Here is a 15630-nt window from a genome sequence, read left to right as displayed (position 1 = left end):
AGCCTATGGGCCGGTGCCACGAGGTAGCCGAGGCCGCGAGGTAAGTGTGGGCACTGAAGGCCCTGCGGCAAGGCTGTGGGGCCAAGGGCAAAGCTGCAGAAGGACAGCGGTGGCCGGAACGTCTGGTAAGGTGCGGCGGCGGCAGCGGCGTTTTCCAGTGACGAGGCGGCTCCACGCAGCTTCTAAGGACTCCCTGCAGCTTTCGGAGGCTCCTGGCGGTGGCAGTTAGCGGAGCAGGCAGCAAGGCAGGGGGCTGGAATTTCCTCGCTGAGAGGAAGGGTGAGCAAGCCTCCCACACCTATTGCAGTCAGTGCTGCTGCTCCGAGAAGCCTCAGAAGCCCGAAGGCAATTCAAGACAAGCCTCGAAGAACGAGGCAAACACTCTCTAGAGGCTATTGAGAGCTCATTTTCGAGCTTCAGCCGAAGCCCAGTCCAGAAACTAATTTAGACAAAGTAATTTGTTTGTTGTTTTAGAGAAATCCAATTAAATCCAATTAAATCAAATTAACTTAGCCAATAATCAAATTTAAGTTGAGGAGAAAGCGATTAGCAAAGCCAGTACCAATCGAACTGAGTCTAAAAAAGCGGGAGCATGCTCCTCAGAGATGATGACATCACTTTGGTAGACTCAGTTCTATTGGTTACTGACTGAGTTAACCCCGTGCATGACCGCTGTCTCCACCAACTTGGGAGAAAGAGTCCCTAGCTTCATGATTGTGATCTTATTGTACATGTGCCACAGGCGGCATGTAGTTCCCTCTCTGTGGGCATGCCATTGTCCTAGTTCAGTTCCACCACACATGCACGCATGCCTCCCGCCAGCCATCTGATTATTGGGTCACTACCGTGCACGCGCGGGGCAGAGTGCATGTGCAGGGGATGCACATGAATGCGTGAGAGGATGGGCTTCATACGGGGGTGCACACATGTGGTAGATGCATGCAGGGGGTGACACATGCATGCACTGGTGTGGGGGCATATGCAAGGGACATGGTAGCATGTGCAGGGGTGTGGCACATGTGGAGAACTACACACACATGTGTGAGGTGTGCAGGGGGCTGCAAGTGCATGTGCAGGAGCCGGGGACAGACAGGGAAAGTGTGCATGTGGGGGGCAGGAGCATGCCTAGGGCCATGCGTACAATTCATTTTGGGAATTTGGGCACATGTGTGCACATTCGTGCACTCACGCATGCGCTTGGCCACTCACTCTGGAAAAGGTTAGCCATCACTGTCCTAGGTCATTACTAGTCCAGCATATGAAATACTTTTCAAGGATATAGAGAATTCTAATTTATATTTTATATTTTCCTCTTTATTATGTTGATGTAAAGTAAGAACAAAGAACTATTTTTGAACAAATGTGTTACTTACTAGCGTAAGATAACTCAGTTGTGCATATGTTTTGTTAATGGAACAAGGATCCATGGGATGAAAAGAAGAGATTTTGAAAATTGCCAGTTTTTCTTTAAATTGAAAAGGTTCTACCTACATAGGTGCACATCAGAATTGTTCTAAGTTCACAAAAAATCCTGAACAGAATTCATTTTAAAGACAAAATTTAGCTTAGTATATAAAAACCAAACTGCATAATGAAAAAGGCAATAACTTTCAGAGCCATTGTACTATAAGAAAAATTGTTTTAGAATTCATTCATTCTAAATTGCATTATAAACAACCTTAGATACTGAGAGTAATATAGAAAATTCAAATCTATAAATAATTTGATAACTATTTTCAAATGAAAGTTGTTATTGCTGTATTTCTAAACAAAATAAAATAGCAAAACTGTATAAAATATCCAAATCTCCAATATAAAATATAAAATTCATACTATATATATTATAAAATACACCAAAATCTAAAATATTATGGAACTATACTTTTAATAAAAAATTAGCTGCACAGTTAAATATTTTAACATTTTAAGCCATTATCAAAATATTTTTAAACTTTTTAAAATTTGAGTGTAATATATTTAAGGAAAGTTGATTGATCTCAGAGTTAATCTTATACATAGAAAGCATCTAAGAATTTTAAATTATTGGGCATTTTTATATGTTTTTTTCAGAATCCTTATTTAAGCAACTGAAGAATATTTTTTAGGATTGACAACTTACAACTGTGGAATAAAAAGGTTTAATACAGTATGTTATCTAAATAAATTGATCGAAAACAATTTTTATGTTATCAGACACTCCAACAGTTTTTAAGAAATGTCATTTTTTAATATTTGAATGTAATAAATTTGAAGTAACTTTGTCCTTGTTTAGTTTAATATCTATATTTTTATCATCATGAACTGAGAAGGGAATTTATATCTAAAGATATGAATGTATTGTTTAACTATAGTATTACTGAAAAATCTAAACTTGTCAATTTATGAAAAACTAACATTTTATAAAAATGTGTAGTTGGGAAAAAGATATAACCTCAAGAACAAAATTTTGGCTTAAAAAAATGTTTGTATTTTTAGTCTGTAAACCGACTTTTTTTTTTTAGAAATAATGGAAAGGTTGACCAACATGACCCTTGTAGGGTCAAAGTTTGATTTGTTGTTGAAAATAAATATTATAGGAATTTAACTACATCTTTGCATTAAAATATCTTTGGTGGATCCTGATGGAAAAAAATTTCAATAGCAAAAATTGCTATTATTATAGAAAGTAAGAACCATATATGTATACTGCAGAAACTAAATTATATATGATATTTCTTATTTTAATACATTATCAGAATTTAATATTTACCCCTTCAGGCGTCGCTTCTTCATTTCAGAAGAATCCTTGGCTTTTGGCACATCTTTGGAATCAACCTTTGAAAAGAAATATAATCAATTTCTGCATCTTTGCATACAAGAAGTTTGGAAAATTTCCTTTATCTTAATGTATCATATCTACTTATGAAATATCATCAATGCCTCATATAAGTAAATATTCTAAGGTTATTTGATACCATTTGTCTGGAATGATTTAAATTCTTCTGCCTTGAAACAGAATTAGACTGTAAGATCTCCAAGGTTCCTATAATAATATTATTTGTGAACAAATTAATATAAAAAGCCTTTGTATGCTGTTGGGATCTTTTGCAATGGTCAAGGTAGCCTAACGACATAGAAAACCACATCCTTGGCTATGCTTCAACACCTGCTGTTTATGCAAGAAATGCTAACCACAGAGCCTGACCAGAGAACTCCGGACAGGAGAGAAAAAACCACATCCTATGGAAAGCTTTAACCAATTATATGGCTGTATGCTAACCTGTTTAGTTCTGCCCTGCCACAAGCAGGTAACCAATCATGTAATCACACGATGTATAACGGAAACTTTTTGAATGCCTTCTGACTTAATAAAAGCAGGCTCCAGAACACATTCGGGGCTCATATCATCTCAAGGAAACTTTGCTGTCATCCTGTTATTTCATCTCATGTATGAGCCCTCCCTAATGCAGCTGGCGACGCTGCAGTATGCTGTTAAGAAGTGAGCTTTGTCCCCTATTTAATGTTCCAATGAATTGAACTAAGTAGTTTTATTTTCCAGATTCTTAGAAAATTATTCAGGCAGTCTTTTAAATAGTCAACCATCTATCTTTTCCCAATAATGTAATTTGGGAAAAGATAGATGGTTGACTATTTAAAAGATGTGGTAAGATATAGTAAGAACATAGAAATACTGGTATTTCACCATTTTTATCATCATAGTATAGACCCAAACATAAGTTATGACACAACTAGTCAGAAATGCTTCTTGCTCAGGAGCTTGCATTCACATGCATGGAGGGAGGGGGGTAAGTGTGTGTGTGGTATCCCACTGCGGCACGTTTTTGATCCCAGAAGGCTTCAGAGAGGCCTGCTCAGCCCAAAACGGGACATAGGAGGTCATGTGCATTTTTAGGGGGTGGGGGAGTGCTGGGACAGGTAATGTGCACATGCACAGGGTGTGCAGTGCATTGAATTATGGATGTGGGAATATGTGTGTGCACTGTCAAGCATGTATGCACATGATTTCGGCACCCAAGGAGGAAAAGGTTACCCATCACTACTATACAGTTTCTCAGTAAGCAAAACAAACCTACTGAATCAGAAAATTGAGATACCATTCAGGTGCAATTTCATATAAAGTCTTTGGCACTTTCACCTAAGTACAACTGTCCACTGCTAATTTGGAAAACTCACAAGTAGCCTTTGGGATCTAAGCAATTTTATTATATATTTGGAAAAAACATATCCTTGTACACCAATAGCACAATCCATTAATCTGAAGAGTGGATTGTTAATAGATTGGTCTTATTCTCTGACTTATAAACTAAAGGAAGTTACCATCTAAGCTATATCTTTTCAACAGAAACATGGCCCCATTAGTTAAGAGTTTCCTATATGATCTCTTGATTAAATGACATCATACACAAAAATTGAAGCTTTGTTTAAACATCATCCTCTAAAATGGAATCCAAAGAATAGAAACCTAATGATTAATATGCCCTAAAGCAGAAATGCTGGTTCCAAGTAGGGAGTTCTAAACAGAACAAGTTCCATTTTTTTTTGTAGAGGTAGTCCTCAACCTATGACCATAATTGAGCCCAAGTGATATTAAGTGATATAGTGCTCAATTTTTGGTAACTTTTCTTACTATAGTTGTTAAGTGAATCACCACAGTTAAATTATTAACAAGTTAAGTGAATCTGGCTTCCCCACTGACTATGTTTGTCAAAAGGTCATAAAAGGTGATCACAGGGAACTGCAACTGTCACAAATATGAACCAGTTGTCAAGTATCTTAACTTTGATCATATAACCATGGGTGTGCTACAAGTTGTAAGTGTGAAAAATGGTCATAAGTCACTTTTTCAGTGTCCTTGTAACTTCAAACAACCACCCAACAAATCGTTGTAAATAAGCCGAGAACTATCTCTATTTTGTACCAGATTCATTTGGTGTAAACCATTACCGATCTCAATATGCCATTCACTCTTGACCATCCATAGCTCAACTCAAGCTTAGTTTCTTAATGCCTAACAATGTAATAAAAAATAGACTCCTTTCCCAGACTAAAAAAGCACAGCGAATACCTATTGCAAATACTATATAACTGACTTTTTGGAAGGTCATGCAACTATTTGTAGATAGGAAAAGATAAATAATGCAAACAATAACAAAGCAGAAAAAAGGTATAACTACAGAAGATGATAAGAAGGAAAACTATAAAAGAAGATAAAGTTGTCTGGATTTTTCCAATAAATTTAGTCATTGCAAAGGAATACTCAAAATAAAGAACTTGACTGAAGCATAGAAATCTAGTATTTTGAGATTTCTGCTTCTTAAACATGAATACCATTACAAATCATTACTATAGGAAAATTGCAAATCACTTCTTATGCATAGTAATATCTGGTTGTAATTATTGATACTTAATAGTAATGCTTCCAGTAATGCTGGAAAAAGAAGATGTTAAGGAAACAATGATAGCATGGGCAAAAAAATTTGGTTATATGATCGAGTTAGAAAAATGGCAACAACTATTGGAAAGGCATTATAAACTATGTCAACAGCACATAAGGCAAATGTGTATAAAATGTTTTATAGTTGGCACACGTCACTCGAAAGATTAGCAAAGATGTTTAAAGATAAATCAGCGAAATGTTGGAAATGTCAACAACTTCCGGGCTAGTACTATCACATTTGGAGGACATGTGCAGAAGTAAGGAATTATTGGATTAAAATAAGAACATGTTTAGAGAAAATGCTGTATCAAAGTATAGACCATAGACATTTTTATTGAGTATCTTACCAGATAAATATAACAAAGAAGATATATATTTGATTATACATATAACAACGTCAGCAGAATTGTATTTGCACAAAATTGGAAAGTAGATAAGATTTCTTCGGAAGGAGAGATAATTAAAAAAATTGGACTGTGCAGAAATGAATAGGTTAACTCTGAGAATAAAGGATAAAGAGGAATCGGTGTACTTCAAGACATGAGGAAGATTTTAATGATTCTCTTTAGAGAAAGAATATGAATGTTAGAAAAGAAAGCAAGAGAGAGAAATAGAAACCCAGACAACACACTATTAAATGAAAAAGGGGGGAAGGGGGGGGGAATTAGAAAAACAGTAAAGTACTAATACATAAGTATATGCTGAAAGGATGAGACATAGGTAAAAAAAAACAGTTTGGAAAATATAACGAGGAAAAGGGAATGTAAAGTGAAATATAAAATTAGAACCGGGTTTGCTGGAATACCATTCAGAAAATACACCATACGGAAGAGGAAAATAGAAGAGAAAAGGAAGAGAGGAAGAGGAGAGGAGAAGGAAGGAAAAGGAAAAGAAAGTAGAGTGAAGGTAAAACAAAATAGGAGTATGGAATGGTAAACAAAGCAATCCCAATCATATATTTTAATTTTTTATATGGAAAAATGGTTAAAAGTGTTAAAATGTGATAAGAATAATAACTAAGAGAATGTATACTTGTAAAATGTGTATATGAGACTAAAAATAAAAATTAAAAATAATAATAATGTTGTGTTCTTTAAATAAAAGTTCATTTGACATTATTTCAGTACTGTAAAAACTATTTTATATGCTATTCATTCATTCAAAAATAACCGTAATAACAATAATAACAGCAACAACATTGCTTACCATCTCAGATTTTATTTTCTTAGATTCTTCCTTTTTTTTATCACTATCTTCAGCTTGGGAAGCCTGTTTTAAAAACTTTTCCGTAACACCAACTGATCCTTTTGATTTAGAAAGTTCCTGACTTTTTCGTGGAAGCATTTCACTTGTTTTTCCTGTTTGTAATTTGGGGGTTGTTTTTTCTGTTCCACTAATAGGTACCTCTTTTAAATCATCTCCTTTAGCTTTCCCTTTTGATGTTTTCTTGCCTTTCTTTGGTGCAGCTTCCACACCTGCTGATAAAGGGAACTGCCAGTCTGGAATAGTTGGAGGTATTTCAGCAAGTTGTATCTTTGCCTTTTCAACTTCCTGTAATTTTTTTTTTTTGGGGGGGGGGGTTAAAATACATAACAAATTCATCAGGTTTCATAATCTTTAAACTTGAAATTTTCAACGCAGCATCCCAAAAATGTGATGGTAATGACAGACATATAATCCTCTACTTGTGCTAAATCACTGTTCTAGGTAATCCAAATTCCAACATAGGACAATGGTCACCCACTTATCTGGTTTTTCTTTCACCACTGTCCACTGCAAGCAGGTAGGATTTAGATTGGTCATCCCTCAGTGATACATGAACCCTAATGGGTTTCAGAGGGAACTGGGGACTGTTCCTGTTGGTCTGCTGAATGGTCTGCCTGAAGCCTTAGTTGCCACTTGGAAGAAGAGGTTCACCAAGGTCTTAGATCAGATCACCCCTATGTGATTTCCTCCCTCTTCTAGCTCCCATCACTCCCTATCTTTCACAGAAGAACTAAGGGAGATGGAAAAAAAGAAATCCTTAAAAATCACCGGCATTGAAGGATGAACTCAATCTATTATGGATTGGAATGAGCGTTGGTCCTTACCTGAACGCTGATTTTCAGTGACGAAAGGTGGGAGGGGCTACAACAGGGTTTGTTACAGCCTGATTGGTCCAAAGACTGAGGGATTTTTCTTTAAGTATCCTCCTTTCCCTCTTGGCTCCCAGTTCCCGAGGTCGAATGGAAAAGCTGATAGCAATATGTAAGGAACATCCACAAACAGCAAACAGCAAGCATGTACAATAACAGTTCACGATCCAAAGACCCTCCCCGAACCCCGGACCCCTTATCTAGGGCGGGAAAGTAGCCCCTCCCACCTTTCGTCACTGAAAATCAGCGTTCAGGTAAGGACCAACGCTCATTTTCCAGTGACTCAGGTGGGAGGGGCTACAACAGGAACATACCCAAGATACGTCCCTGGGTGGGTCGAACGCTCCGGGGGATGGGGGGGTCGCTACCGGTTGGAGCACCCTATGGCCAAAGGCCGTGTCCCCCGAAGCGAAGTGATCTAGGCGATAATGGCGTACAAAGGGTGAAGGAGAGGCCCAAGTGGCCGCCCTGCAAATGTCCTCCATAGGAGCCCTGGTAGCCCAGGCGGCAGTAGTAGCCGCGCTCCGTGTTGAATGAGCGGTAACACCTTGAGGTGGGGACAGGTGGACCGCCTGGTAGGCTTCCTGGATGGCCTGACAGACCCACCTGCCAATGGTGGCTGAGGAAACCCTAGCACCCAGTGACCTAGGCATGAAGGACAAGAACAACGCTTCTGATCGTCTAAAGGTAATGTGCGCCGGAGGTAAATGCGAAGCGCCCAGCGGACGTCCAGCCTATGCCAAATGACTTCCCTTTCATGGACAGGGGAAGGGCAGAAATTGGGCAAAACGACCTCCTGCAATCTATGGAACAAAGAATTAACCTTTGGCAGGAAGGTCGGGTCTAATCTCAGGACCACCCTGTCCTGATGGAATTGACGCAAGTCCTCCTTGGACGACAAGGCGCCCAATTCGGAGATGCGTCTGGCCAACGTGATTGCGACCAGGAACACTACCTTCAGGGTGAGGAAACGAAGGTGGACAGTCCTCAGTGGCTCAAAGGGAGCCCCCGTTAAGGCCTTGAGAACTAGGGCTAAGGACTTCCGGTTCCGGCGGCTGACAGCGACGGGCAAGCCTTGCTCGCCCCGCGCATCCCCGGTGGGTTTCCCACTCCTTGGGGGGCACAGGATGCCCCGTAGAGGCGTCCTGCCAGAGAGGCAGCACTGCAGGGGATCCCTGGATCGGCAGCGGCCGGCGGCCCCCCCCGCCTCACTCCAGGCACCGGGGAGCACAAAGGGGAGACGCTCCGGCGTCTTCGCTGTGAGGCTGATCGGAGAAAAAGAGAACAGAAGGATGCAGCTGCGGTGCGGTGAGGCGTGAACTTCCTCCATTCCTTTTAACAACTTTAACAACTTTAACAAGAAAGTCAGCTGTTTAAACTTTACTTTCGGCTTGACTCGGAGAGGCGCGGCTGGACAGGCAGCTGGAAACGATTAAGCTCTTAGCCCCAGGGGAAGGAGGAGGGGGAGAGCCAACCAATGATGTCACGCCCCTACTAAGTGAATTTTCGGATTTAAACCTTAAAACAATGATGATCTGGAAACTTTGGTAACACTGAACTTTGAAAACTTTATTTTTTGCCTCTAAACCCGAAGCTGGCAGGGCAAGATGGCACACTTCCGTTGTCTTTATGAAATGTGAAATCTGACTCCACCTTTAAAACTTCAGGCTTCCGGTCTTTGTCTCCGTGCTACTCAGACAAATCTCTTGTTGATTGCTGTCTTTTGAACTCCCTGGAGTGAAAAATTTGCTCTACTGCCAGGGTCAGTGGAAAAAAAACTCTCTTCTGCCTGGACCTTCTGTCTCCTGGACTCTCCTGGCTGTCCTGCCTTTCTGACTGACCATTCTCTATACTGACTGAACTTTTTATTCTACAAAGAATGTCACCTAAAAAACCACCTCCTGGAAAGCCTGGCTTTGCTGCCTCTGCCCCGACATCCGCAACCTCCAGTCCTAGTACACAATCAACGATAACAGCTTTGATGCAACCTAAATCTACGGAGATGGAATTTCAACAAATGTTCCAGCAACTCTTACAGGGATAAGAGGAAATAAAGAAACAACTGAAGGAGATGAAAGAAGAGATTAAAGAGAACCAGGCCAAAATTAATAAGAACTCACAGAGATTGGACCTTTTGGAGGGTGGGGCGGCTGAGATGAGGGAGGGGATGCAGAAGGGAAACAAAGAACTTGACACCCAGCAGATGAAAATAGAGTTTGAGAGAATGTCTTTTTATCTTAGATTTCAAAATGTGATAGAGACAGATGATGAAAACATAAGGGACATCATGACAAACATTTTGGCTGACTACATCCAGAAAGAGAAGCAACAGATGGGGTGGGAAACAGACCTGGTTTATAGAGTGAACTCAGCTTATGCTAGAACACACAACGTTCCCAGGAAGGTACACATCAAATTCCTCAGAAAAAGCACAAGAGATGAAATTCTGAGCGCACAAAGGGGGCAAGCCCTGACATACAAAGATAAGGAGATAACCACTCTGAAACAGATCCCCAAGAAAGTGAGGGGAAAAAGAAAAAGTTATTCGCAATTAGCGAATAAATTATACCAGAAGGGGGTGTGGTTTAGATGGTTGATGCCTGAAGGTATGCTAATATTCTGGGAGGAGACAAGAGTTAGAATTAATACACCCATAGAGGCACAGGCCTTTATGGAAAAAAACAAACTTCTCCTAGAAAAACCTGATGATTCTTCATCAGATACACAGGACACGGGAGGGGCCGGAGCCCTGTCGGCGGGGGGAGATGGGGCAACACCGAGAAAGCTCAGATCACAAAAATGAGTAAGAAAATCCACCTGACATAAACTGATCGAAATTAATAACTGAATTTATATGCTGACTACATGTTACTACTTAATAATGAATTATGTGCAAATGTATACTATGAGTATGGAGGAGGGCGCACCTACCGCACACTGCAGTTGCCAAAATTTGTAACTTTTCCCCTACCTTTTTCCTTTGTAAAATACCAAAAAAACCAATAAAACTTTGTTATTTAAAAAAAAAAAAAGAACTAGGGCTAAGTCCCAAGTGGGAAACCTATGTACAGGAGGAGGACAGAGGTTGGCAGCGCCCTTGAGGAAGCGCTTCACTAAGGGAGACTGGGTTAACGACCAAGGCCCCTCCCCCACCAGAACCGAGGACAGGGCCACTGTCTGTCTCTTCAGTGTTTTATGGGACAGCCCGTGATCCAACCCATGTTGCAGGAACTCGAGGACCTGGGCAACCGAAGCCAAGGATGGATCTATGTGGAACCTCCCACACCAGGACGCGAAGGCCGACCATGTGGAATTGTAAATACGCGTGGTGGAGGGGCGCCTGGATGCCTCTATGGTGGAAATGACCTTGGCTGAGAGGTTAGCTCCCCTCATGAGGTGCCACTCAATAGCCAGGCGGTCAGCTGGAGCCACTGAGGCTCCGGGTGCTTCAGGACCCCCTGGTACAGAGCGACCTCCCCCTGGGGAATCCTCCAGTGCTGAGCTACTGACAGCTGGACAAGGTCCGCGAACCAAGGACGTCTCGGCCAAAAGGGGGCAATTAGGATCACGAGAGCCCCCTCCAGAACTATCTTCCTCAGGGTGCCCTGAATTAAGGGAAGGGGAGGAAAGGTATAAAGGAGGCCGGGAGGCCACGGGCTTCTAAGGGCGTCTGAGTCCTCCGCGTTGAAAGCAGGAAAGCGGGAGAAGAAGCGGGGAAGTTGCGTGTTGCTCGGGTTGGCAAACATGTCCACCAGAGGCTCGCCGAACCTGCGACAGATCTTGTGGAATATCTGTGGATCGAGCTGCCACTCGCCGTGGTCCATCGTCATGCGGCTCAGCCAGTCTGCTTGATGGTTCGCCACCCCCGAGATGTGGTCTGACAGGATGGAAGCCAGATTCTTCTCCACCCAATAACCCAGCTTCCGAGCCTCTAACCACAAGCTTCTGGAATGAGTCCCCCCCCTGCCGGTTGATATGAGCCTTTGCTGCGACATTGTCCGTCAGGAGGAGGACATGTTTTCTGGAGATGGAGTTCTGGAAGTGAAGTAGAGCGAGGTGGGCCGCCTTCAGCTCCAGCCAGTTGATGCTGTGGCGCAGGTCGGACTTGGAGCATCTCCCCTGTGCCAGACTGGAGTTCATCACTGCTCCCCAGCCGAAGAGGCTCGCGTCTGTCCTGATGGTGATGCGGTCCGGCTCCCAGAACCCGGCCCCTTGATTCAGGGACGGGGACAACCACCACCTCAGAGACCATCGGAGATCTGGGGGAATCCAGATGGGGCGCGGCGAGTTGCTCAGCTTCCTCCTCTGGAACGGGATGAGGGTCCACTGGAGTGTCCTGGAGTGCAACCTTGCCCATGGTACAATGCCTATGCACGAGACCATCTTGCCCAATAATCGTGCTAAGGTGAGGATGGAAGCAGATCGACTTGAGTAGACCTTTTTGTGAGTTTCTGGAGACTTCTGGAGACTTGTGAAGCGTTCTGGGAGAGACGAACCAGGCCCGCCCTCAAATCTATTACGATGCCTAGATGCAGTATTGTCGTGGAAGGTGTGAGATGGCTTTTGAGGAAATTGATTGAGAATCCCAAGGACTGCAGCATCTGGATGGTGGTCTGCAGGTCCTGAACTGCTTGTGCCCGTGATTGGGCCAGAACGAGCACGTCGTTGAGGTAGCAATGGAGCCTCACCGGTCTCGACCGCAGGTGAGCCGCCATTGCCGCCAGGACCTTGGTGAATGTGCGAGGGGCGGATGCCAGGCCGAAGGGAAGAGCCCTGTACTGAATATGCTTTCCCTCATGGGAGAAACGGAGGAATTTGCGATGGGAAGGCAAATTGGTTGTGTAAGTAGGCTTCTGTTAGACCTATGGACGACATGAAGTTGCCCCGCCTGATGCCTAGAAGGATTGACTTTAGGGAGGACATCTTGAAGCGTCTGTAGACAAGGTAGGAGTTGAGACGCTTCAAGTTGAGGATCACCCTCCATCCTCCGGAACTCTTCAGGACCACAAAGAGGTTGGAGTATACTCCCTGACCCCACTCCCACGGAGGGACCGGTTCGACCGCCTGAATTTCCAGAAGATATTGGACAGCGAGGATCATCAGGTGGCGCCTTTCTGGGTCTCTGGAGGAGGGAAGGTCCGGAAGAGTGTCGGGGGATGGGAGATGAACTCCAGCCGGAGTCCCTCTCTGATCGTCGCTCTGACCCAGGCATCGGACATTATCCGATCCCACTGGTCCGCAAAGCAAGCCAGGCGGCCGCCAATGGGGAGACTCGGATTTGAGTCATTTCCCCCTGCGGAAGGGACGGCCACCCCCTCCCCCACGAAAGGGCCGCTTGGACTGACCTTGATATCTATTCTTGTCCTGGTAATAAGGTCGCTGACCTTGCCTGTCATACCTGTATGGGGTGTACCTCTGCTGCCTGGAATCCTGCTCTGGAGGTCTAAAGGAGAAAGATCTACGGTAGGAAAAAGAACGGTTATCGGACTTTTTAGTATTGGTCGGGAGGACCTTTTGCTTGTCCTTGTTTTCCACAAGGATGTGATCCAAGGAGGCCCCGAAAAGATTGGGACCAGAAAAGGGAGCCACTACCAGGCCCCACTTGGACTTATTGTCCATTTGCCAATTCCGAAGCCACAAGAGTCTCCGGGCCGACACAGAAGTGGAAAGGGCTCTGGACGCAAATTTTATGGAGTCAAGGGTGGCGTCTGCTGAGAATTGGGTAGCCGAAATAATTTTGGTAATTTCTGCCGTGGCCGCTTTGATGGCCCAGGCAGAAGCTGTAAAAATTCTTCGCAGGATTAACTCTGACCGCTTGTCTTCTGGCTTCAATTTGTCTGCCACGTCACCCGAGACTACAGAGGAAGCATTAGCCAAAAGGGTGACCGGAGCATCCACCGTGGGAAGCTGCAGTGCCTGAGAGAAGGCTTGTTCCATATTATAGTATCGCTTGTCATTGGAGTCCAGGTTAGGCAAGGAGGAAGCCCTAACCCACTGGTTCTGGACCACCTCCAAAAAGAGTGGAGGGGCAGGGACCTCCTCCTTATCTGTATTAGGATTAATAAACATGGCCAAATTAGGATCCCTGTGTTGGGAAACTGGAGGAGCCCCTGTTCCAATTTGGGTGGTTTTCTTGGCCTTGCATAACATAGGCTTGAAGGCCGGAGGAGGAAAAAGACTGGGAAACAGGGGGGCCTCAGGGGAAGCAGATTCCTCATCCTCTGAGAACCCGAGGTCTAGATGGGTGGGCTCCCCTAAGACCGAACCTTCACTGACCACTGAAGGAGAAGGAGGCCTGAGACTATCATGGCACCTGGAAGCAGGAGGGGAATAACCCCTAGGAGCCTGAGTGAGGGTGGGTCTGTCCCAAGGATTGTCCCTTTGGGCTAGGCCAGAAGAAATGCCCTTGTAGATTGCAGCCAAGATTAATCTCTTGATATTGGAAGGCAAATTTTCTAAGTCCTCAAGGTCCCCTTCAGAAGGATCAGGAGGGGGCCCACGAGGAGCCAATTGAGCTGGTGGCAAGAAATCCCTGGAACCCCTTTCCCCTGGATCCTCCACCCCTGTCCTATAACCTCTGGGTGAAATGGAAGGGGAGGGGGAGGTCACCTCTCTTCTAGGCCTGACTGGAGAGATAGAGGGCAAAGAGGGACTGAAACCCCTGGCCGGGGATTCAGAGGCCTGAGATCTGCCATCATGGGGGAATCTGGAACGAGCTGGAGAGTAAGGCCTTGAGGCTTGAGCCCGCTTCTCCGCCCTGGCCACCTGTTTCTACAGGGCTCTTTGTCTTCTGGACTCGTCCTTGGTCGCCGCCCTGGAGGGTCGTTGGTCAGCCATAGGCTTGGAGGCCGCTGTTCTAGGCCTTAGCCTGCCCTGGGCCTCCTCCACCCCCTCTGCTTGGGCCTGAGCCTCCGGATTAGTGGAGGCCATGGGGAACTCACGTGCCCTGCCAAAGTGAAGAATGCCTGCTGTTCATTATCTTCAATTCGGCCTGCTGTGTCTGGAAGAAGGCCTCTGCTGCCCACGAGGTCGCACCAAAATGGCCACCGCACCTCGTGGGTGCTGACAAAATGGCCGCCGCGCCCAAACTTCCCGGGTTCTTCGCGCCCACGCTCGAAATGGCTCTGAGGGGTTAGCCTCGCAACGAGCCAAGCGGGCTATAAAATTTTTCACCTCCTCACCGTCGTTTCTCTGCCTTGCGGAGCTGTGGCGGCACTGGCAGGCTGGGGCTGCTGGAAGAGAGCGGCTGCGATCGGCGGCGTGCAGGCTGAGTCTTTCCGGCTCCCGCGACTGAAATCAGGCGGCTGCGATTGGCAGATAAGCAGCGCCGCGCGCCAGCCGATGGAGAAGCTTTTCGGTGCTGAAGCTTAGCCGCCTCGTGAAAGAAAGCCGCAGGGCAGATGCCGGCCGGACTAATCCCCTGGCTGGATTGGAGCCGCGCTCAGTAGAGCCAATGCCCTAGGGCGCTCCAGAGAGCGTGGGGAAGCCTCCCGACTCCCTCGATAGGACTAAGTCCTTTAGAAATTTAAAGAATTTAGTTATCCAATTTTATACTGATTTTTTGTTTAGAAAGTCAATTAATCTGAATAATAATAACAAGTACTAATACCTCAACAGGAGCCAAAGCTATTGCTTGGACCAAAGACTGAGGGAACTGGGAGCCAAGAGGGAAAGGAGGATACTTAAAGAAAAATCCCTCAGTCTTTGGACCAATCAGGCTGTAACAAACCCTGTTGTAGCCCCTCCCACCTGAGTCACTGGAAAACCACTATGAATATCTAACGGCAGTAAGAACAAGGAAGGGACAATATTTCCTTGCCACTTATTACATCTGCAGATAGTCAATTGTTGGCCTTGATTTATGAGATGCATAACCTCTTGGATAAGGGAGCTCTCCTTACAGGACTATACAGAATAATTTGCTCAGCATCTGTCAGACAGTTGCTCACATTAATTCTGAGTTGGACACTGGGTTTGTGAAGATCCTGGGTATATTTCCTGTTGTTTGAGAACAATTTGAACCACTTGGGCCAACTCTTTATGGCTATAAGCTCAGTC

The 15630-nt window shown here is 44.5% G+C and overlaps 1 protein-coding gene across 11 annotated transcripts in view; it reads right to left on the bottom strand.

Annotated features, from left to right (window-relative positions):
* The window catches only part of CCDC7 (coiled-coil domain containing 7), a 301313-nt gene that overhangs the window by 228000 nt on the left and 57683 nt on the right, over positions 1-15630 (bottom strand). For all 11 annotated transcript variants that reach the window (XM_081970140.1, XM_081970145.1, XM_081970146.1 and 8 more), the window contains 2 exons: positions 6644-6988; positions 2750-2814 (listed from right to left, as the gene is read on the bottom strand). In XM_081970140.1, the coding sequence (XP_081826266.1) occupies positions 2750-2814; positions 6644-6988 (410 nt within the window). The remainder of the gene's footprint in view (positions 1-2749; positions 2815-6643; positions 6989-15630) is intronic.

This window comes from Natrix helvetica, assembly GCF_964273705.1.
Source record: "Natrix helvetica genome assembly, chromosome: Z".
Classification (NCBI taxonomy): Eukaryota; Metazoa; Chordata; class Lepidosauria; order Squamata; family Natricidae; genus Natrix; species Natrix helvetica.
This window is presented reverse-complemented; position numbering and strand designations above follow the sequence as displayed.